The sequence below is a fragment of the Muntiacus reevesi genome, chromosome 2, assembly GCF_963930625.1.
Source record: "Muntiacus reevesi chromosome 2, mMunRee1.1, whole genome shotgun sequence".
Classification (NCBI taxonomy): Eukaryota; Metazoa; Chordata; class Mammalia; order Artiodactyla; family Cervidae; genus Muntiacus; species Muntiacus reevesi.
Window position 1 is genome coordinate 139,239,077 of NC_089250.1, and position 25,530 is coordinate 139,264,606.

Below are 25,530 nucleotides of genomic sequence, written 5' to 3' on the forward strand. Positions count from 1 at the left end.
ATTCTCAAGTTGCTGTTTCCTACTCCAGGGGATCTTCCTGACCTAGGGATCAAACCCAGGTCTCTTGTGTCTCCTGCTTTGGTAGGTGGATTCTTTAGCACTGCACCACTGAGAAAGCCCATAGTCCACGTATAGGTGAGATAATATATTTTATTTTCTCTTCCTGATTTATTCCATTTAGCATAATGCCTTCTAGTCCCTTCTAACCCCTTTCAGGATTCCCTTCCTTTTTATGGCTACATTATGCTCCATTATAAATGGGATATTTATATATATGGTTTAAAATGATTAGATGTACTGAATGATTTACTACAGTATACTACTTTTTATTGTAAAAAGTACAATACCAGAAACCTTCTGGTAAGTTTTTAACTTTTTCTGGTATTATACTTTTAGCTCCTGAATTTCTGTTGGTTCTTTATTATAATGCAGTTCTCATTATTGATATTTCCTATTGTTCTGACACTTTTCTGATATTCTTAGTTCTTTGTATATGGTTTTCTTCAACTCTTTGCACATACCTAAGATATGTATCTTATAGTTTTTAATCTAGTAAGTCCAGTGTCTGGGCTTCCTCACCAGTGGTTTGTGTCAATTTTTTTTCAGCTATTAATGGACCATACTTATATGTTTTATATAATGTAATGTGATAACTCTTGAAGTAAGATTTTATGCACGTCTAACAATTGCTATTGTTATTTGATGAAGACTGTATTCATTCCTTTGTGTAGTAACTTTTCCAGATTATTTTTACCAAGACTATTTTCTTATCTTATGTGGTCACTTGACTTTCTGTTCTGTTAACTCCATAGTCAGATAGTGACCTTACAGAGATTCTCTTAAATACCTGTACCTAAATATAAATGGGAAAAGAAAGCATTCTCTTTATGTTTTCAATGAAAGCCATGGAGATTGAAACAGTGGCTGTCCTCTGTGCCAGCCTCTCGGTGATCCAAACACACAATCCCAATGTAGAAAAATGTGGTCCAGTTTCCTGCTCTGAGATCCACTGGCTACAGCACAAATACAGTCCACACTTTCCATAACTGTCTGCCTTGGAACTGGGTTATGAGGAATGTTAGCCAGCATGGGAGATGTCACATTTATAAGACATTGCACTTAAGCACATCGGCTGCAAATATCTAACTAGTTTCCAGAGTCCCAAAGTAGTTGCTCAGGTACTTTGTGCATGGCCAGTTGTTGTTTCAGTGGAGGGATGGATTTCTGAAACTTCCTATCTGCCTTCTTTGTGACATTAATTCAGTAATGCTATCATAACAGTACTGAGTGCTTTGATCTATGTTGAGGAAGGCGTTTTATTTATAAGCATGCTAAGTCACTTCAGTCCTATCTGACTCTGTAGACTGCAGTCTGCCAGGCTCCCCTGTCCATGGGAACCTCCAGGCAAAAATACTGGAGTGGGTTGCCACGCCCTCCTCCAAGAAATCTTCCCAACTCTGGTATCAAGCCTGTGTCTCTTCCATCTACCTGCACTGGCCAGTGGGTTCTTTACCACTAGCACCACCTGGGAAGACCTTTATTTATATAGGTTTTCTTTAATCTTTCAACATTGTTTTATATAATTCCTTTCAGCAGTTTTTTCTATAGCCTAATAATGATAGGCTATATACACATAACTACTTTATCTTCAAATCCAATTCAAGGAATGAAAATACTAGTATTGTTTTATGAGTTCACTGCCTTTCTTACTGACTTTTGAATTGACAAGCTTGTAGCTTGTGTAAAGTCAAAGGCGATGACTCTTTTTCTAAAATGTATACACATTCAGAGTATTTGGTCTCCCTTGAGTGTGTTTATTACTTAATATTAGACATGGCACTGGACCACTGGAGGTTGCAAATGCATTGTGAAATTAATACTGGCCTAAGGACAGGTTCACAATGTTTTTGCATGTTAACAGTCCCTTCTACTCAGTATTTAAAGCAGTCTGCTTACTTTTACGTGTCAAATGCTTTTTTTGTTATTGTTGTTCTAATTCTGTGAAAAAATGCCCTTGGTAATTTGATAGGTATTACATGAATCTGTAGATTGCCTTGGGTAGTATAGTCATTTTCACAATATTGATTCTTCTGATCTACAAACATGATATATCTTTCCATCTGTTTATATCATCTTTGATTTTTTTCATTGGGATCTTATAGTTCTCTGAGTACAGATCTTTTGCCTCATTAGGTAGGTTTATGCCTAGATACTTTATTCTTTTTGGTGTGATGGCAAATGAGTGTTTCCTTCATTTCTTGTTCTGTTCTTTCATTGTTAGTGTATAGGAATGAAAGAGATTTCTTTTCTATGTATTAATGTTGTATCCTGCAACTTTACCAAATTCATCAATGAGATCTAGTAGTTTTATGGTAGTATCTTTAGGGTTTTCTGTGTATAATATCATGTATAATACCATTAGTTGCAGTGTGGTGGGTGCATGCTCAACCATGTCCGATCCATTGGTTATTTAATAACATATTGTTCAGCCTCCATGTGTTTGTGTTTTATACATTTTTTACCTGTAACTGATATCTAATCTCATAGCCTTGTGGTTGAAAAAGTTTCTTGATATGATTTCAATTTTCTAAAATTTACTGAGCTTTGATTTGTGACCCAAGATGATATCCTGGAGAATGTTCCATATGTGCTTGACAAAAAAGTGTATTCTGCTGCCTTTGAATGGAATGTTCAATTAATATTTTTTATATATCTAGGACAGTAAGTTTGTCTAGTCTAACGGGTTATTTAAGGCTTGTGTTTCCTTCTTAATTTTCTGTCTGGATGATCTATCCAGTGCTATAAGTTTAAGTTGCCCACTATTATTTTGTTACTATAGATTTCCCCTTTAATGGCTGTTAGCATTTGCCTGATACACTGAGGTGCTCCTATGTTGGGTGCATATGTATTTACAATTGTTACATCTTCTTGGATTGATCCTTGATAATTATGAACTGTCCTTCCTTGTCTCTTGTAGCAGTCTTTATTTAATTTACTTGTTTATCTTTATTTATATGGCTGTACCAGGTCTTAGTTGTGGCATGCAGGATCTTCTAATTGTGGCATGTGAACACTTAGTTGCAGCATGTGAGATTTAGTTCCCCAACCAGGGATTAAACCCGGGCCCCCTGCATTGGTAGTGCAAAATCTTAGTCACTGGACCACCAAGGAAATTCCAGTCTTTATTTTAAAGTCTATTTTGTCTGATATGAGTATTGCTACTCCAGCTTTCTTTTGATTTCCATTTGTATGGACTATCTTTTTCCATGCCTTCACTTTCAATCTATCAAATACTTGTTTTGAGTAAGAAAGAAGAAGTGTACCAGTAGGCTTCTTTTTATATCATGTTGGCAAAAAATTAAACTACATAACCTGAAAGTGAATGTGTTAGTCAGTTGTGTCTGCCTCTTTGCAACTTCATGGACTGGAGCCCGCCAGGCTTCTCTCTGTCCATGGAATGCTCCAGGCAAGAATACTGGACTGGGTAGCCATTCCAATATCCAGGGGATGGAGAAACCATTGTCTTCTCCAGGGGATCTTCCCTACCCAGGAATCAAACTTGAGTCTCCTGCATTGCAGGAAGATTCTTTACCATCTGAGCCACTACCTAAATGCAAAAGAGGCTGATGAATGGAACTTTTAGGCAAATGAGGAATAAGGCAGGAGAAAATGGCATTTAAGTCAACTAATTTATAATATTTTGTTTTTCTGTACAATGGTTTTTTTTCTGTAATTGCCAAGTAGTTTATATGTTGCCTTAACTTTAAAACACCGTGAGTTATTTTGGTTTAAGGGCAATTCTGATAAACTAGCTTGTCAAGCGATTTTATCAAATCATTCCTAGGAAAAACAAAATCAACAATTGGAGTTTACTTTTGAAAACTTGACAACCACTGTATTTGATTTGTTTGGAGCTGGGACAGAGACGACAAGCACCACTCTGAGATATGGGCTCCTGCTGTTGCTGAAGCACCCAGAAGTCACAGGTATGGTACATGGTGAGCAGGGTGACTGCAAAAGAGATATTGGAAAGAGGACTGGGAGTGTTTTCCAGCAGCATCTGGATTTCATGAGAGGTCATGTGTAGCAGGCACTCCCAGCATGAATTGGCCTGGGGTTGCATAATGGCTTTATTATGGAAAGGCCACTTTGTTGCCTCCTCATTCTGAAAATGCAGTGTTCTAAAGCCAGGGTAAGGAAAATGAAAACTCTCTTTGCAGCTGCTGTTGCTAAGTCGATTCAGTTGTGTCCAACTCTGTGGGACCCCGTAGACAGCCGCCCACCAGGCTCCTCTGTCCCTTGGATTCTAGGCAAGAATACTGGAGTGGGTTGCTATTTGCTTCTCTGGAAACTCTCCTTACTGAAGCCTAAATGGAAATCCTAGAAATTTAGTGAGGTAGCCAGAGATAACGTCTACTTTCTGGTAAGTGATCTAAAAATTTAGATTCATGAGAAATTATACTAATCAGGTTTAAGGAACCTGTAAACGCAATGGCACCCCACTCCAGTACTCTTGCCTGGAAAATCCCATGGACGGAGGAACCTGGTAGGCTTCAGTCCATGGGGTCACAAAGAGTCAGACATGACTGAGCGATTTCACTTTCACTTTTCACTTTTAAGCATTGGAGAAGGAAATGGCAACCCACTCCAGGGTTCTTGCCTGGAGAATCCGAGGGATGGGGTCACACAGAGTTGGAAACAACTGAAGCGACTTAGCAGTAGTAAAGGTATTTTATTAGTCCAGAAATCTGGTTCTAGAGAAACAGTGCTTGCCAAAGTAAGAACTCTGACGGTCTATAATTTTACCTTTTACAAAGAACATTATATAAGCCATTTACATTTAAAGAGTTATGATTATTCATAGCAATTTAGAAACAATGTCCTGTCATGTGTCAGGATGTCTCTACAAGGACTATGAACTATTACAAATGAGAATCAGTCTTCTAAAGTTGGACAAGAGGAGGCCAGGAAACAGCCACAGATAGATCTTTAACAAATTTCTAAAACACAGGGAACATATTGAAGGGTGATAATGAAGTCAGTAGAGAAGATGACATTGTATCCTAAATATCAGAAAAGGAAGATACTTCGCTGGTAGCTCAGTTGGTAAAGAACCCACCTGCAATGCAGGGGACCCTGGTTTGATTTCTGGGTCAGGAAGATTCCCTTGAAGAAGGGATAGGCTGCTCAGTCCAATATTCTTGGACTTCTTTGGTAGATCAGATGATAAATAATCCACCTCCAATGCGGGAGGCCTGAGTTCGATCCCTGGGTTGGGAAGATCCCCTGGAGGAGGGCATGGCAACCCACTATAGTATTCTTGCCTGGAGAATCCCCATTGACAGAGAAGCCTGGTGGGCTATAGTCCTTGGGGTCGCAGAGAGTCGGACATGACTGAGTGACTAAGCACAGCACAGAGAAGATTAAGTTGTGTCCTAAATATCAGAAAAGGAAGATACATAATTAGGAAAAGTTATTTATATCCCTACTATCCTGTAAGTTTCAGCATTTAGAAGTAGCAGGTGTCAAACAGAATAGAGGGAGACAAAGGCTGATAAAAGTAGCTCACCTAGCCACAACTCTTTGACAACTCCCTAGTGGCTCAGAAGGTAAAGAATCTGACTGCAATGCAGGAGACCCAGGTTCAATCCCTGGTCGGAAAGATCCCCTGGAGAAGGGAAAGGTAATCCACTCCAGTATTCTTCCCTGGAGAATTCCATGGACAGAGGAACCTGGAAGGCTACATACAGTCCATGGGATCACAAAGAGTGGGACATGACTGACAGACTAACACTTCACTCTATCAGATCACTGTGTTCCCCCAATAGGATGAGAGAGGTTTAATCTCTAGAGAAGTGGAATCTAAAAGGCCCGATGCCCAGGACACTGGGCAGAGAAAGGAGGAAACAGTGAGGTCACAGCGTGGAAGAAAGTGTAGGGAAGAATCCACATCTTGAATTCAGACTCAGCTCCTTTCTGTATCCTGCTTCCTGAAATTCAGCAGCAAGAGAAAAATTCCAGAGAGTGAACACTCTGGAGAAAAGACCTCCAAATAGTGCCATGTAGATAGATAATTCTTTTAATGTGTCTAGCAGAGTGAATGAAATAAAAACATTCACTCCCAGACAGAAGATTGTGAAACTTCAGAACACCAAGGTAAAAGAGAAAATCACAAAAACTTACAGAGAAATTTAGCAGGTCATAGATAAAGGATTAGAGTTCACAACAGCATCAGAATTCAAGAGCAACTATCAAACTGGGTATTGATTTTATAAAGGGTATTTTCAGACCAGTATGTTTGACAAAATTCTTACCCACTCTTTCCCTTTTCTCATCCAAATGCCTGAAGTCATGTCATAGGAAGTCATGACTCCAGAAATCTTGGGAACTCATGAAGGAGAATGAAAATGTCAGGACTATTGCTAGGTATCAGGCATAGAAAATATCCACTTCAAAATGGATTAGATAGATAAAGCAGCTATGAAGGGAGACACCAAACAAAAGAGAAGTGATTGATGATCTGAGATTTCCTTATAAAAGGGAAATTATTATTTGGAGTTTGAAATATTTATCTCAGCATTTGGAAATAGTTCTAGATCAAGGTGCAGAAATTTATAAGATGAAATAAAATGACATATTTAAGTCCAAAAAAATACAAAAAATGAAACACAATCATAGTTTTCTGATTAGGAAGCTTTGTTTATGTAGTCAGAATGATGATAAAATGAAATTCTAACAGCCAAAAGTTGTGATCTAAATATATTGGGGAGATGGAGTAACAGGAATTATGTGTGTTATGTGTGTTCTGTATTAAGTGGAGATGGAGCTATACTAATAAATTCTCATCTCCCTTAGGACAATATTGTCTAGAAATAAGTATGTTAAAAATAGAAACAGTGAAATATTATTTAGAAATATAGCATCAATTTCAGAAGAAACTGCTAGTATACTCAGTGTGGTGGCTTATGGAAATCGGAAGATGAAAAGAGTACCATTGCAAATTGTACAAATACACAAAAACAAGCATAATTTAACTTTTCTACCTCTATATTATTTTTATATTTATGGAAAAATTATATAAGAATTTTTATTTTAAAAAATATAATAATTTATATTATTAAAAATTAACATCTGATTCCTATTTTTCTTTCAGCAAGGACTATAATGACTTGAGGTTATGTTCTGTTTATATTTTGAAACAGTTCATCATTTGTTTTATCATGTATGTTAATATAGAGATATGTATAGATGTATCTTTTAATTTTTAATTTTTTTCCATTTATTTTTATAAGTTTGGGGCTAATTACTTTACAGTACTTTAGTGGTTTTTGCCATACATTGACATGAATCAGTCATGGATTTACATGTATTCCCCATCCTGATCCCCCCTCCCACCTCCCTCCCTCTGGGTCTTCCCAGTGCACCAGCCCCGAGCACTTGTCTCATGCATCCAACCTGGGCTGGTGATCTGTTTCACCCTTAATAATATACATGTTTCGATGCTGTTCTCTCAAAACATCCCACCCTCACCTTCTCCCACAGAGCCCAAAAGTCTGTTCTGTACATCTGTGTCTCTTTTTCTGTTTTGCATATAGATGTATCTTAAACCTAGTTTGTAGGAAACATGCATACATCTATATTATGGTCATTTTCTCTCTGTTTCTGGGTGTAGTTCTGGGCAAGTAACTGAATTTTTTAAAATTTTTGTTTATTTATTCACTTAGTTTTGGTTGTGCTAGGTCTTTCTGGTTGCATATGAACTTTCTCTAATTCTAGCGACTGGGGACTACTTTCTAGTTGCCGTATTCAGGCTTCTCATTGTGATGGCTTCTCTTGTTTTGGAGCACAGGCTCTAGGGCACACAGGCTTCAGTAGTTAACAACACGTAGGCTTGGTAATTGCGAGGCAAGGGCTCAGTTGCCCTGCAGTATATGGAATCTTCCCAGACCAGAAATTAAACACGTGCTCCCTGCATTGGCAGGCAGATTCTTATCTGCTGGACCACAAGGGAAGTCCTAACTGATGTTTATAATGATGTTGGAACACCTTCATAATGCCTCATGTAGCCCTGAATTCAGTCCTGAATATTCATTGGAAGGACTAATGCTGAAGCTGAAACTCCAATACTTTGGCCACCTGATGCGAAGAACTGACTCATTGGAAAAGACCCTGATGCTGGGAAAATTTGAAGGTGGGAGGAGAAGGGGACGACAAAGGATGAGATGGTTGGATGGCATCACTAACTCGATGGACATGAGTTTGAGCAAGCTCCGGGAGTTAGTAATGGACAGGGAATCCTGGTGTACTGAGGTCCATGGGGCCGCAAAGAGTCGGACATGACTGAGCAACTGAACTGAACTGATCCCTGAATTGGTATGCAAACGTGATATGCGTTTTTCTTTTTTTCATTAGTCATACTATCTCTTATCAGCTAAGGTCCAGGAAGAGATTGACCATGTAATTGGAAGACACCGGAGCCCCTGCATGCAGGACAGAAGTCACATGCCCTACACGGATGCTGTGGTCCACGAGATCCAGAGATACATTGATCTGGTCCCCTCCAGTCTACCCCATATGGTGACCCGTGACGTTGAATTCAGAAACTACATCATCCCCAAGGTTAGACTGATTTCTCTTACAGTGACTTCAGTGGTCTTGACATTCCCATTTCACGGTATGGGTGCAATCCTTAATGAGCACAGATGAGAGAAGCACAAAAATCATATGTGCAGCAATTCAATGGTTTGTGTATTGTTTCCAGGTTAGTCTAGAAAGCTTTATAACAGATTTTGACAGGTAGCAGTGTAAGTCTTCCAAATTTGTTCTGATTTGTTATTTTTCTGATCTTAGCTGTTTACTTTTCCAAACAATGTTAGTACCAGTTTGTCAATTTACCAAAGCTCTCTGCTGGGATTTTTATCAGTGTTATATTTGATCTATTTAGAAAGGTTTAACATCATGACTCATTTTATCTTTGTGTTAATAAATATGGTATATACTTCCAGCTTTGGGGGGTTTATAATTATCTCAAAATTTTTCAGGGTACTGATTGCTTTGCAAATATTTTGTTGTTTTTTTTTCACCTTAGGTGCTCAATATTATTCTTGCTTTTATAAAATTTTTATTCTTTTCTATTTCTTTTTTCTGGAATATGGGAATATAATCAGCTTTTATCATTTGATTATTTCAATGGTAGGAAACTTGCCAATTTTAAAGTCATTACTAATAATCCTTCTCTAAATTAATTGCAACTTCTATATACATTGCCCTGTAATCTGGGTTAAAATCCATGTTTCATCTTTGCTTCATTTCTGATCTACAAGAGAGTGGAGGTTAACCTCTCACTACTGAGTATGTTTTATGTACATTTTGGTAGATTTTAAAAATTAGATTAGGAAAATTTACCCTCTTTTTTTTATGATTTGTAGGTTATAATTGCTATACAATTTTTTCACATTGATTTCTGCAACTGTTTCTATGCTTGTATGGACTCAATTTCCCACTAAATATACATATTATAAGTATACACACAGCTGAATTTGGTTTGCTACATTTTGTTCAGAACTTCTCTGTTAGAGTAAAAATTTTTGTCTACTATATTTCTTCCTCAAAATTTTCTTGTCAGATTTCTGATATTAAGATAATGTTGTCCTTATAAAGTGAGATGAGAAATATTCCCTAATGTGGGCGTATTTTATACGTCTTCCCCTCTTCTACTTGTGGTCACCTAGCTGTGCCTTTGAAGTGCCTAATAACTTTTTGTTGAGTATCAATTGTTATAAATAAGAAAATGCTGTTTCAGATGATATTTTTATTCTTCAACAGGAAGTTCATCCTTCTCCTAATGGACATTTGGAATGATATAACACCTCCCTTTTTAGTAAAATGTGGACATTGACACAGACTAAAATTATTAATAACTTTAGATGTTAAAGCAGTGGAAGCATGAGTCTTAACTATTGGACCACCAGGGAGGTCCCCCCAGCCTGTATTTCAAATTTTCCCACTTTTACTGGAATATCCTTTATAGTCTTCTTTTCCCCCTTTTTAATTCAATATCCAGCCAAAGAACAAGCATGAAATCTGGCTATCTTTACTTTTTAGTCTTCCATTACGAGTTCTGTTTGCCCTCTTTGCTTTCTTTCAGTACATTTCACTTTGAGAAGTGTCCAGGTCAATACTCATGTAAAACATTCTTCAAGCTGGTTCTCTAGAAATTAGATTCCAGTTATGATTGGGCAAAAGAACTACATAGGTGCTTTGTATTTCCCACTGAATTTCATTGGGAAGGTGGGAGGCCACATCATGTCACTTACCTCGTTATTGGTTATGCACTGTTGTTCACATAATAAAAGAGTATCTGTCAGGTTTTTCCATGGCCTAAGTTCTGGCCTTTTTTTTGCACTTAATTAATAAAAACCTAAGGCATAGTACTCAGTTCAGTTCAGTTCAGTCGCTCAGTCGTGTCCGAATCTTTGTGAGCCCATGAATTGCAACACACCAGGCCTCCCTGTCCATCACCAACTCCCGGAGTTTACTCAAACTCATGTCCATTGAGTTGGTGATGCCATCCAGCCATCTCATCCTCTCTTGTCCCCTTCTCCTCCTTCCCCTGAAAGGTTGTCGCTGAACGATAAGACGCCAGGATTCTTGGCCTCCAGAGGAGACGAATTCAATCAGGGGCCAGAGATGAGGCTGGATCGCTCAGAGCTTTTGTGTAATAAAGTTTTATTAAAGTATAAAGGAGATGGAGAAAGTTTCTGACATAGGCATCAGAATGGGGCAGAAAGAGTATCCCCCTGTTAGTCTTTAGCTGTATGTTATATAGTCGCTCGCAGTCTGTTAATGAAAAGAAAGGAATGTCTTAAAATTCAGAATGGCACCAGGCCCCTCATCCATAAGTTGCATTTTGTGATAATTTTGGCACCAGATAATTCATCCCAGGCCATAAAATGATTGACTTGAATCTTGTAGAAGGGCAGATTACCATACAAATAATTTCATTTGCATAGATTAGGGGAACAATATCTGAGTATAACATTCTGGTTTGTCAAGTAGTTTGAGCCATTTGGTGGAACTTAGAGTCTGGGGTAAATGCATAGCATATTAACATAGCTTTAAGGCAAGCATTTCCATAAGAAAAATGTATTGGTTAACTCAAGGTTTGAGAATAGTTAGCTTCAGGTGAAACCAGGCGTCATAGCAACACAGCAGTTTAAGAGAAACCTCCTTTTAAATTTGTATAGAGAAGGAAAAAATTATCGCTAGTTTGCTTCCTCCTGCCGCTTAAGAGAGATAAAAATGTCTGACACTTGCAGCTTATTTCCTCCGTTTGGAGACCCCTGGACTTCCTGCCTGTTACCTTCTCACGCCCAATCCCTCCCAGCATCTGGGTCTTTTCCAACGAGTCAACTCTTCTCATGAGGTGGCCAAAGTATTGGAGTTTCAGCTTCAGCATCAGTCCTAGGACTGATCCCCTTTAGGATGGACTGGATTGGCATAGTACTAGAACTTGGTAAATTTCATGCTTATCATTCACCCTACAGTTTTAGCATTAATAAGTAAATGTTGTTTAAGTCAGTGACCCTAAGATGAATTGTTATAAAATTATTTTTCTATTTTTTTCATCCTTTCTATATGTTTTTAAGCTAGTATCCATCTCTAATGAACCCTGCCATATACCTTAAGACAAACAATCCACATGGCAATGATAAAGACTAGCAGTAGTTATTATACTTATTGTTATTATCACAGAAATTATTATTAATTAGATGAGAAATCTGTTTATAAAAGTCTTATGAACTTATAATCCAGACATCCCAAGCTCTAACCGAGTCTCCCCATTTTAAACCAGAATCCACATATCAGATGAATGAAAACTAAAGTAGGAAAATAAAGCAGCTGATGGCCACAGACACCAGTATGGTAAACAGAATGGATTCATAAGGTCTAATACCCTAGGATCCATGGACTCACTACTTCAAATATCACTGTCACTTGCCTTAAGCTTATTCCTTGTTTATTACTTCTTTGTCTGGCTCAAAATGCCATTGTCTTTCTTTGGACCTAGGATTCCTCATCTGTAGGTCATAAGATTGGAATGATAATTTATAACATTTCTTCCAGCTCCATGACTTCTTTATAATTCAGTTTATCTTCATCTTTTCTTCCCAGGGCACAGGTGTATTAGTATCACTGACTTCTGTGCTGTATGATGACAAAGTATTCCCTAACCCAGAAGTGTTTGACCCTGGCCACTTCCTGGATGAGAGTGGTAACTTTAAAAAGAATGACTACTTCATGCCTTTCTCAGCAGGTAATAAAATTTTTTCCTTCATTACTTCAAAGGACAAGATGCTTTGGGGGGATCAATTGTAACTTCTTATAAAATTCCCACTCAGGGGGTGGTTGAACTGCTTCTTTTCCTGTACTCAGGTGTAGCAATTGCAATGCCCACACACTTTCCCTCTGCATGATATATGCTCTTTATTGGACTAAGTCACCAAAGCTTTGGAAAGATGACCCAATTCTTTCAAATTCAGAAATAAAATTTGAGCTAGGTGCTGAAAATATAAGAGAAGTACACCTTAACCAGAAGGAACCATGGGCTGTAAAACTTGAAACTTCAAGATGTGCTGAAGATTGATGAAGATGTAGTTAGAGCAGAGAACGGGGGCTGTGAGGAGTAGAAATAAAGATGATGGGGACATCAGACTAAGAACATAAAATACAACTCTACTGTGTGTTATCAGGAGAAGAAAAAGATTTATGAAAATATGAAATAACAAACTGCATGAGAATAGTTAATGAACTACTTGGCATAGTGCCAAAACTCATTAAAAATTTGTGTAAATAAAGATAGTCATTAAGATATGAAACTATGTAGACAGCATGTGTGCCCATCCTACGTCTATCTCGCTAACTGTTGTGGCTTACATTTATCCATTCAACCATTCATCAATGGTTACTTTCTAACCATTGACAAGTAACACAGAGGCCAGTTCCTCATGAAACTCCCCCACAGCTGTGAGAGGTTGGAATGCCAGATGTGTGTGCCAACTCTTTCTAACAGCCAGAAACACAGTGTTCAAGGAGTATGTACTCTCTGTGTTTATTATTTTCAGGAAAACGGATTTGTGCAGGAGAGGGCCTGGCTCGCATGGAGGTGTTTTTATTCCTGACAACAATTTTACAAAAATTTACTTTGAAATCTGTGGTTGACCCAAAGGACATCGACACCACCCCAATTGCCAATGGGTTTGCTTCTGTGCCACCTCCTTACAAGCTCTGCTTCATTCCCCTGTAAGGAGGTGTCTCCTACGATGTTGTCTTCAACTCCTCATCTGGACCATTGGTCACCTCCTTTCCTCTTCATCTTCTGCTTAGGAATGCCTTCTCAGTCTCTCTTCTTGTTATGGTGTAGTTTCACTGCAGAAATATATCCGCTATTCTCCATGTCCTATAACATTTTTATTGGCCATCACATATGCTAATGTTTTATCTATTATTGTGTTTGATACAAAATAGAACAAAATGATTAGTGTATGGCAATGGAGAGTCATTGTTCCAGTGCATGTTCCTAATAAAAAGTGTAATTCAATGAGCCAGTTCTCAGTTTCCTTATGGTGTACCTAATACAAGTAGGAAAAGAAGGAAAGTAATCCAAAGAAGTCATGTTGGTCTCATAGTGATGAGCACAGAGGACTAGGGAGATTAAGCAGGAAAGTTCTCTTGGCTGCATGTCACCTAGAGTTACTTGAGGTTTGGATTTGAAACTGAAAGAGATTGTGTCCAGGAGTGCCTCAATAGGAAAATATTGAGATCATTGATAGTAAGGAATTAAATCCAAAGTAAGCCACAGAAAACTACAAATGAAAATTAGAGCAGAAATCAGTGAAATTGCAAACAAGGAATCAAGATAAAAATCAATGAGACCAAAGTTAATTCTTTGAAAAGCTGAATAGAATTGATAAACCCACAAGTAACCTATTCCTCACTCTAAGAGAAGACACACATTATTAATATAATTGCTAAAAGAGGGACCATAACTTTAAGTCCCAGAGCACTAAAAGGATCAGTTCAGTTCAGTTCAGTCATTCAGTCATGTCCAACTCTGCGACCCCATGAACCGTAGCATGCCAGGTCTCCCTGTTCATCACCAACTCCCGGAGTTTACTCAAACTCATGTCCATTGAGTTGGTGATGCCATCCAGCCATCTCATCTGCTGTCGTCCCATTCTCCTCCTGCCCCCAATCCCTCCCAGCATCAGGGTCTAAAAGGATAATAAGGGATTATTATGAAGCTGTATGCCCACCAGTTTGAGAAGTTCAATGATATAGCTTAATTTCACACACAATCTGTCAAAATTCACACACAAAAGAGTAACATCAGTAACATGGCACAATAGGAAGACTTGAACTTTCCTTCTCCTAATGGGCACATTAATTCACAACAACACATGGATAAATTCTTTGTAAAAATCCAAAAACTAGTTGAAAGACTTCTGCACCCTTAGTGAATGTGAACCTAACCACATCAAAGCCAGAAAGAGAAGCAGATCCTCTCTCACCATGACTACCAAGCCCAGAAATGTGCCATATAACTGGGCAGGAATCCCCCTCCCAGCTCTCAGCTTCTCCTTGAGGAGCAAAGGAGTTGGCATGCACATCTGGCATTCCAACCTCTCACAGCTGAGGGGGAACTTCATGAGGAACTGGCCTCTGTGTTACTTGTTTTGGAGCATTGAAAGGACTCAGCAAGCTGTAGATACCTGGGAGTCTCTAGAAAATAAAAAGCAGGCTGGACTAGCACACAGGTTTGAGAGACCTCCAGAGTCTCTGGCTGAGCTGATTGGTGAAGTTCTTCTCCATGTGACTAGTCAGTGAAGACTGAAGCTGGCTATTGTCTAATGTGCAAACCGCAACGCAGAGAGTCACGGAAAACGTAGAAACAGGAGATGTATGATCGACCTAAAATATCATTCAAAACGAGTCATGAAGTTGATCACTGGGGTCTGGAGAACAGCAAAGAAATGAAGTAGGAATTTCAACAACAGGGCAGAAAATTTAAAGGTATGAAACAGAAGTCATAGAGCTGAAGAGTATTTTTTGTATTAAAAAAAAATCATTAGAGAAGGTAACAATACACTAGATCAAACAGAACAAAAGATTAGCAAACTTGAAGATAAGTCATTGGAAATTATTCAGTTGAGAGAAAAAAGAAGAAAGGAAGAAAAAGAAAAGAAGTTTAAGGGACTTATAGAACACTATCAAGTAGATCAATGCATGCAGTATAGGAGTCATAGAGAAGAGAGAAAGAGAAAGGACCAGAAAGCTTGTTAAAATTAACAATGGCAGAAAACTTCCCACATCTGGGAGAGGAAGTGCACATAGAAGGAAGGAGGTACCAAGCAGGACACCCCTTATTCAGGGAATAAAATGGTTACTCCAAGAGAGTGATAGCTTTTTTATTCAAAAGAAGCTGGTCTGGTTCTATTAGAGTTAGAGCCATGTGATTTAGACAGGAAAGTAGTATTTTGGTTTGTCCTGGTTAAAATGTTCCCTGAGACATGGATTCACTTAAATTCTAAATGTTACAGAACCAAACTTTTCTGACTCCAGTTTAATAAGTTGGCACTGTAACTATTAACTGTATTAATATTTATTTTGAAAGTCACTGATTAGTGTGAATCATGGAATATTGAACAATGGTGCCATATAAAGGTATTATAAAAATCAAACAAAGCCCATAGTCAGCATAAAGAAGGAATTAATAAAAATCACAGTGGAAATAAGTAAAACAGAGACTAAAAGAATGATAGAAAAGACCAACAAAGCCAAGAATTCGGTTTTTTTATAATGAAAAGAAAATTGATAAAATTTTAGCCAGACTCCTTATGGAAATTAAGAGTGGAACATATAAAATTAGAAATCATTGAGAAGTTACAACCAATATCACAGAAATACAAAGACTCATCAGAGAATACTACCAATAGTTATTTGCCAATGGACTGGACAACCTAGAAGAAATGGATACATTCCTAGAAACATATAATCTTCCAGTACTAAATCAAAAAGAAATAGATAATCAGAACAGGTTAATTACTAGTATTGAAATTGAATAAGTAGTAATAAAAAAAAAATCCACCTACAAACAGCCGTTCAGGACTAGATAGCTTCACAGGGGAATTTTACCAAACATTTAAAAAATAGTTGATAATTCCCTGGTGATTCAGTGATTAGGACTTAGTGCTTTCAGCGATGGTGATCAGATTCCATTCTTGGTCAGGGAACTAAGAACCCACAAGCTGCACAGCACAGGCAGAAAAAAATAATTAATACCTATCCTTCTCAAACTATTCCAAAAAACCGAAGAGGAGAGAACACCTCCAAACTCATTGTGTGAGGTCATCACTACTTTGATACCAAAACAAGACACTACTAAAAAAGAAAACTACAGGTCAGTATCCCTGATGAACAAAGAAAAGAAATCCTGAACAAAATATTAGCTGAATTCAACAATACATAAAAATGACCATATAGCATGATCTAGTGGGGTTTATTTTAGGGATGTAAGGATGATTCAACACCTAGAAATCAATCAAAGTGATATACCACATTACCACATTAAAGTGTTAAAATCACATGATCATCTTCCCCGATGCAGAGGAATCATTTGACAAAATTCAATATCCATTCATGATTTTAAAAAAAAGACTCTCAACAGACTTGGTACAGAGGGAACATAGTTCAAGACAGTAAAGGCTATTTATGACAAACCAACAGCTAACATCATATACACAATGGAATTTTACTCAACCATAAAAAAGAATGAAATTTTACCATTTTCAGAACATGGATAATCCTGAATGGTATTATGCTTAGTGAGATAAGTCAGATAAACAAAGACAAATACGGCTCCCTCTGTCTCCCTTTCCCCACCCCCCCCCCCCGCCCGCCCCCGCGTGATGGGGCGATCTTCTCTTCATGTCTTTGGATCGACGTGCCCTCATACCTCGAAGATGGATTTTCCTGCTATTATCTAAATAAATAGAGCTGTAACACTGAGCTGTAACACTGATTTATTTAAGAGCTATAACACGGTCCGTTCGAGACCTGAGAGCTGTAACATGGTCTGTCCTCGGAGCTGTGACCCACCAAAGGGCTTTAATGTCCGTCACTCCAAATTTTTATTGTGACGAGACAAAGAACCGAGGAGGATACACTCGCATGACATTTATGGTGCCGTGACTCGGATAAAACCTGGCTGAAACAACCTCCACGCGGAAGAGGCCAAGCGCAGCAGGAGCCCAACTCAGCAAAGCTCCCGAGGTAGAAGCGGAATGCAAAGAAAACCCAGCGCAGTGGAAGGCCCATCGTGCTGGAAACCCAGGCAGCGAAAAAGGAACTCAGCAGAAAGCCCACGCGGTTCAGCCTCAGATTCCAGAAGACCTCCAGTTAAGAAACCTTGAACCACTGGACAAAACCCCGAGAGGGATTGTCAGAAGATCCTCTGATCAATCCTGAAGAAATCTGGTACACTGATGAAAGCATCTTTGTCTTGGATGAAAAAAGAAGAGCTGAATATGTAGTAGTCTCAAATTTTGAGATCATAGAAGCTAAGCCTCTGTCACCACGTCAAGCTACAACATGCAGCGCCAGTTCAACAAAGATATAAAACTACAGCCAACCACGGAAAATATCAGTCACCCTTAGATGGACACCGCTATAAGGACTCTGAGGCCTGAGACTAACAAGAGGGGGAGGCCCAATGCCCCTCGCCATCCCAGTTCAGCAGGAAGTAGCCAGAGAGACCTTGATGACCCTATTCCCAAAGAATCGGGCCTCCCATCTCTTGAGGGGGGAATGTTAGGTAGTTAGAATAGGGGAAAAGAGCCCAAAATGGCTGTGGCTAAAAGACTGGAAGGGAAAGTCCGCGAAAATAGAACAAAGGAAAGTCCAAGGACCAGAGTGAGAACCTCAGATAAAACAAACAACGCTCCTGCCTAAGCCCAATTTGCATAGGACAGGCCCAGGGGGAACAAAAAAACATATAAAAAGAGGAACCAAGGCCCTCTTCTCTCGCTCCCTCTCTCTCTCCCTCTCTCTCTCCCTCTCTCTCTCTCCCCCTCTCTCCCCTCCTTCTCTGTCTACCCCCCACGTGATGGAGCAATCTTCTCTTCGCGTCTTTGGATCGACGTGCCCTCATGCCTCGAAGATGGATTTTCCTGCTATTATCTAAATAAATAGAGCTGTAACACTGATTTATTTAAGAGCTATAACACGGTCTGTTCAAGACCTGAGAGCTATCACACGGTCTGTCCTCCGAGAGCTGTGAACCACCAAGGGGCTTTAATGTCCATCACTCCAAATTTTTGTTGTGACGAGACAAAGAACTGAGGAGCATACACTCGCGTGACAGACGGAACTGCTCTGGAAGGGACAGGTGCAACAAATTAAAACACTGTAGTTAACATTGACTAAGCATTGGGTGGGTGGTGGGGGGGCTTATAGACTTTGAGAACAAGTACAAGCTGGAACAAGGAACTATCTGAAACTGAACTGACCCCACCCTGCCCACAACTCCAGAGAAAGTCCTACATATATTTTTACTATTATCACTTTTAATTAAAAAAATGTTAAGTCCTTAAAAAAACACACATACAAAGACAAGTACTGGATATTTTCACTTATTCAGTTCAGTTCAGTCACTCAGTCATGTCCAATCATTGCAACCCCATGAACCGTTGCATGCCAGGCCTCTCTGTCCATCACCAACTCCCAGAGTACACCCAAATCCATGTCTATAGAATCAGTGATGCCATCCAATCATCTCATCCTGTGTCGTCCCCTTCTCCTCCTGCCCTCAATCTTTCCCAGCATCAGGGTCCTTTCAAATGAGTCAGCTCTTCGCATCAGATGGCCAAAATATTGGAACTTCAACTTCAACATCACTCCTTCCAATGAACACCCAGGACTGATCTCCTTTAGGATGGACTGGTTGGATCTCCTTGAAGTCCAAGGGACTCTCAAGAGTCTTCGATGTGGACTCAAAAATAAAACAAATGAACTAATACAACAAAACAGAAAGAGACTCACAAACACAGAAAATAGGCCAGTGGTTACCAGTGCAGAGAGAGGTAGAGGGAAAGGGTAAGATAAAGGAAGGACATTAAGAAGTACAAACTACAAAGCATAAAATTAAAGTTAATAAGATACAAGGATATAATGTACAGCACAAGGAATATAGCCAATATATTATGACAACTTTACATGGAATATAAATGGTAAAAATATCTAATCACCATGTTGTACACCTGAAATTAATATAATATTTAAGTTAACTGTGAAAAAAGTCAAAGTGTTAGTTGCTCAGTTGTGACTATAGCCCAAAAGTCTCCTCTGTCCATGTTCATTCTCCAGGCAAGAGTACTGGAGTGGGTTGCCATGCCCTCCTCCAGGGGATTTTCTCAATCCAGGAGTCTATCCCAGGTCTCCTCCATTGCAGGCAGATTCTTTACTTTCTGAGCCACCATGGAAGTTTGAGTTAACTATGGCAATAAAAAAAAAAATGGGGCTTTCCTGATGGCTTAGACTGTAGAGAATCTGCTTGTTAATGTGGGAGACCCAAGTTCTATCCCTGGATCAGGAAGATCCACTGGAGGAGGATGTGGCAACCCACTCCAGTATTCTTGCCTAGAGAATTTCATGTGCAGAGGATCCTGGTGGGCTACAGTCCCTGGGGTCTCAAAGAGTTGGACACTTCAAACTTTTTCAATAAAAAATAATTTGAGGTGTCAGTAATTTTATATTTTATGGACAACTTTATTTCAGAAATTTACCTTTAAGGAGACTCTGCATATGCATAGCAGATTAGAAGCATATATAATGTTGTCCTGTGTCAGAATCTCACTGAAATGACTATAATCTCAATTACAAATGGGACTTAGTCTTTTATACTTGGAAAAGTGTATCCCTTAATACACCACTATGCATATCCCAAGTACAAAGATCTTCTCATTCATAACAGTAAAAAATTTTGTGCTCAGGAGTTATTATTGATACAATAGCATCTAATATATAATCTATATGTAATTTTTTCTAACTTTCCTAGAATATCCATTATAGCTTTTTTTCCCTTTGCAATGCAGTATCCAGTGAAGATATTTTTTCCCTTTGGCCTCCTGTAATCAAGAATAAAATCACTTTGTTTCTTTATTTCTGTTCATTACATTTACCTTTTGGGGGTCCAAGCTAGTAGTCAATGTGAAATGTTTGATTGTTTTCTAGAGATTAGATTCCGGCTATGATTTTTGGCAAGAGAACTATGTAGATGCTATATGTATGTCCCATTGAATCTCATTGGAAAGATGGAGGCACATAACATCATGTATCCCATTATTGGTTATGTCAACCTCCTCACTAAACAAGGAGGTATTCCCAGATGTTCCCATTGCAGAGGTTTCATCATTTAATACATAATTAATAAAAATTTTTGGCATCATACTTTGAGACCTTGTGAATATTCTACAGCCAAAGCATTCACCCAAGAGCTTTAGCATTTGTTGATGGTCCTAATATGAATTGTTGTCAAATGATCATTTTTTTCTATTTTATCCACTCTTCTGTGTTTTTAAGCTAGCATCAATTCATAGTGATATTTTCCCCATATTTTTTAATTAAGGGAAATACTTCAGTGATAAATGCACCTTAGTTGCTATTGAACTCTTTCTCATTATCTCAGAAGAGGTCCTTTTTCATTAGGTCAGATTTATTTGTATATTTACAAAGGCTCTGGGAATAGATACTTTGGACATTTCAAGTGCCAGCAGAGATGAGGTGAATGAAAACTAAAGTAATGAAATAGAGCAGCAGATGGGTACAGACACCAGTGTCCAGACTCTCTGGAAGCAGGACAGATTCATGGTGGTAGCCAACCACCCATGTCCTTGGTGCTTCATATGCTATGGGAGGCTACTTTAACAAGATCGCTGCCACTGGCATTAAACTTATCCATGCCTATTGCTTTGTCTGTCTGGTTTGAAAAACCTCTGCTCTTCTTTGGACCTAGGCTTCCTCATCTATGGGCTGAGTTGCAACATTTCTTCCAGCTCCATGACTTCATAACACATTTCAGGACACAACCATATTTACATTTCTGACCTCTGTGCTGGATAATGACAAAGAATTCCCCAACCCAGAGGAGACTGACCCCGGCCACTTCCTGGAGGAGAGTGGCAACTTGGAAAAGAGCAACTGGTAGAAAAATTTATTTCCTTCAATATTTCATGCAGCCAGACACCTTTTTGAGATCAGATAGAACTTACATGGTGCCCACTCTGGGGCTTTTAGGATGGCTATTTGCCCACGATCAGAAGCACCAATCCCTAAGCCCATGTGGTCCCCCCACTTTATGATACACCATTGGGCCAGATCACTGAGGCTTTGAAAGTTGATTCAGTTCTTCCAAATTGAGAAAACTAGAGTATGAGTTGATGAAATTCTTCCGCTAGGCAAATCACTGTGTGTCTGAGAACTCCTTAGAATGTAAAATTCATTAAGACTTTCCTCACCTGCCATGAGAAGGACACCTTAATCTGGCCAAATACAAAAAATGCACTGAAAGGATTATATGCCATGATTAAGTGGGATTTATTCCAGGGATGCAATGATGATTCATTATCTGTATTTGGCTTGTTAATTGTTTGAAGCAATTAAAAATCAATTAAATTAAATTCAAAAATTTTAATTTTTTTTAATTTAAAATTTTTTTAATTAAAAAATTCAAATTAAATTAAATTAAAAATTAAAAAAAAAACTGGAAAAGGTCAGTTTTCATGACAATCCCAAAGAAAGCCAATACCAAAGAATGTTCAAACTGCCACACAATTGCACTCATTTCACACACTAGTAAAGTAATGCTCAAAATTCTCCAAGCTAGACTTCAGCAGTATGTGAACCATGAACTTCCAGATGTTCAACTTGGTTTTAGAAAAGGCAGAGGAACCAGAGATCAAATTCCCAACATCCAGTGGATCATTGAAAAAGCAAAGAGTTCCAGAAAAACATCTATTTCTGTTTTATTTTCTATGCCAAACACTTTGACTGTGTGGATCACAATAAACTGTGGAAAATTCTGAAAGAGATGGGAATACCAGACCACCTGACCTGCCTCTTGAGAAACCTGTATGCAGGTCACGAAGCAACAGTTAGAACTGGGCATGGAACAACAGACTGGCTCCAAATAGTAAAAAGGGTAAGTCAAGGCTGTATATTGTCACTGTGCTTGTTTACCTTATATGCAGAGTACATCATGAGAAATGCTGGGCTGGAGGAAGAACAAGCCGGAATCAAGATTGCCAAGAGAAATATCAATAACCTCAGATATGCAGTTAACACCACCCTTATGGCAGAAAGTGAAGAAGAACTAGAGAGTTTCTTGATGAAAGTGAAAGAGGAGAGTGAAATGTTGGGTTAAAGCTCAACATTCAGAAAACTAAGATCATGGCATCTGGTCCCATCACTTCATGGTAAATAGATGGGGAAACAGTGGAAACAGTGCCTGACTTTATGCTCTCAGGTTCCAAAATCACTGCAACCATGAAATTAAAAGACACTTACTCCTTGGAAGGAAAGTTATGACAAACCTAGATAGCATATTAAAAAGCAGAGACATTACTTTGCCAAAAAAGATCTGTCTAGTCAAGGATATGGTTTTCCAGCAGTCATGTATGGATGTGAGAGTTGGACTATAAAGAAAGCTGAGCACAGAAAAATTGATGCTTTTGAACTGTGGTGTTGAAGAAGACTCTTCAGAGTCCCTTGAACTGCAAGGAGATCCAACCAGTCCATCCTAAAGGAGATCAGTCTTGAGTGTTCATTGGAAGGACTGACGTTGAAGCTGAAACTCCAATACTTTGGTCACCTGATGCAAAGAAGAGTCATTTGAAAAGACCCTGATGCGGGAAAGATTGAAGGCAGGAGGAGAAGGGGACGACAGAGGATGAGATGGTTGGATGGCATCACTGACTCAATGGACATTGTTTGGGTAGACTCCAGCAGTTGGTGATGGACAGGGAGGCCTGGCATGCTGCGGTTCATGGGGTCGCAAAGAGTCAGACACTACTGAGCGACTGAACTTAATTATTTGTAGAGAATTTTTGCACACAATGCTTTCTAATGTGTTCTTCCTCTCATTTATTGAGTGCAGGTGGAGGATTCAGGGACTCCTTCTTCAAGCCAGCTCTAAGTCATGCATCCTCTGTGCAGGGGCTCCCAGTTTGAGGGGGACAGAGAGATCCAGGCTCGAAGTGACTGCTCCCAATGAGTGGGCTCTGGACAAGTGACAGAGCAGTGTTTTCCTCATTGCCCTGGACTTGGCCTTGGATTCTTGGGCTGAGAGATGGGTGAAAGGTCTCTTGGATCCTTTAGGTCCTTTGAGGAGGACTTATGCATCTGAGGAGAAGCCTGGGGGCACCTTGGAGCTCCTCACACTAGAAAACATTAAAAAAGGGAAGAGTGTTTGGACATTTGAAATGATTCTGGTGGCTGATCTCTCACAGAAAATATCATCTTTTTTATGGAAAGTTAGACTGATTTCTTGAATTAAAATCTGCTGCTTACTGGGACATCTCTGGTGGTCCATTGGTTAAGAATCTACCTGCCAATGCAGGGGATGCAGGTTTGATCCCTGAAGGGGGAACTAAGATCCTACATGCTATGGGGCAACTAAGCACACACACTACAAGAAGAGAGGCCTGTGAACCATAATGAAAAAATTCCCGCACAGACAAAAGTGTTTAAAATTTTTTTAAAATGCTACTTATCTAAATAATGCAAAGAACAACATAAATCAGTAAATTATTTTGTGTAATAAAAACTGTTCAGAAAACTATAATATTTGCAAGGTGTGAAGTGAACACAAGTGAAATCACTCAGGGAGCTGGTCCTGGGTGGGAAACTTTACCATCAGAGAATCCACCTCTTGTGTTACCACATCACTCTATCCTCTCTGCTGCTGCTGCTTCTGCTGTTGCTGCTAAGTCGCTTCAGTCGTGTCCGACTTTTTATGACCCCATAGACGGCAGCTCACCAGGCTCCCCCGTCCCTGGGATTCTCCAGGCAAGAATACTGGAGAGGGTTGCCATTTCCTTCTCCAATGCATGAAAGTGAAAAGTGAAAGTGAAGTCCCTCAGTCGTGTCCGAGTCTTCTCGTCCCCATGGACTGCAGCCTACCAGGCTCCTCTGTCCATGGGATTTTCCAGGCAAGAGTACTGGAGTGGGTTGCCATTGCCTTCTCCATCTATCCTCTCTAGGATATGCCAATTTAAGTGACTCAGCAGTGACTTCTGTGAGTTGTTTTCTTGTGAATAATTTCTCTAGGTTGAAACACTGTTATCTGTGGCAAGGTTGGTTTGATCAAACCACTCCACCATGTATCAGAAGGATTAACTTCTCCCACATCAGTGGACTTAAATGAAAGGATAACCCACTTCCTCTCCAATTCCAAGTTCCTGCCCTAGAATGAGTCTTTGGGAATAAGGCTGGGCCGCTGGTTTTAACCACTTTCAATGCCTGATCTCAGAATGTCTGCAAATCCTTCAGACAATGAAGGGGAGAATACTGAGACAACACTAAGAGGTGAGGTTCTTCACAAGGTTTTTTCATTCTCAGGACCTGCAACGGGACCCAGAGCTTTCCAAAATTGGTTCTAACTAAAGTGGGGACTCTTGCCTGGAGAATTCCATGGACAGAGGAGCCTGGCAGGCTACAGTCCATGGGGTCACAAGAGTCATACACAACTAAGTGACTAAATGACCACCACAAAGTGGGGACTTGCATTTGGATTGTGAGGAAAAGAGAGACTTCCCTTTCTTTGATTTTAACCCCAGCTCTTTCGGACCCATGGGAAATTTCAGGTTAGGAATAAAGGAGGACAGCCTTCCCTTAAGGGGATGATGTAGGGAAGGGATGTGAGACACTCCTATCTCAGAGGAAGCAGCACCTTTGGACAGGGATCAAGAAGCACATGCTCCAAGGGTTCCATGCACCAGCTGCTTCCAAGCACCAGCTACCTAAGGTTCCATGCCTGGAACCTGGACTTTAATCACAGGTGGGCAGATCTTTGTGCAAAGTCTGTAATCTCCTCTCCACAGATGAAGAGATTTTGTCCAACCTCCCAAGATCTCAACCAAAGAACACAATATTTTAATTCTAGGGAACAGAATCTGCCTTTGTAAAGAAATGATTCTCTGCAGTATTTCTTTGAGGTTTTTAAAATCACTTTCTGTAGGTCTTAAGGAAAATCCCACTTCTTGCTCCAAGTCACAATCTACCTTGACAGGTAAAACCTCCAGGCGCTCCCCTTTTTATGTTGATAAAGTTCAGTTATTTAATTTCCTTTTTCCTCAACATTAGACATACTCTTTCAAAGGAGCCTTTTTTAGTCTGGAAAATTACATGATGACGTGTCAGGTGGGTTTTTATTTCTCTTCCTCAGCCACGTTGTTATAGGATGGATTGTTCTCTTTG

The 25,530-nt window shown here is 39.3% G+C and overlaps 1 protein-coding gene across 2 annotated transcripts in view; it reads left to right on the forward strand.

The window, feature by feature from the left end:
- Window positions 1–13,306, forward strand: part of LOC136158246 (cytochrome P450 2C19-like) — a 28,133-nt gene extending 14,827 nt beyond the window's left edge. For both annotated transcript variants that reach the window (XM_065920035.1, XM_065920036.1), the window contains 4 exons: window positions 3,845–3,986; window positions 8,432–8,619; window positions 12,175–12,316; window positions 13,125–13,306. In XM_065920035.1, coding sequence (XP_065776107.1) covers window positions 3,845–3,986; window positions 8,432–8,619; window positions 12,175–12,316; window positions 13,125–13,306 — 654 coding nt within the window. The remainder of the gene's footprint in view (window positions 1–3,844; window positions 3,987–8,431; window positions 8,620–12,174; window positions 12,317–13,124) is intronic.
- Window positions 13,307–25,530: the final 12,224 nt, after the last annotated feature.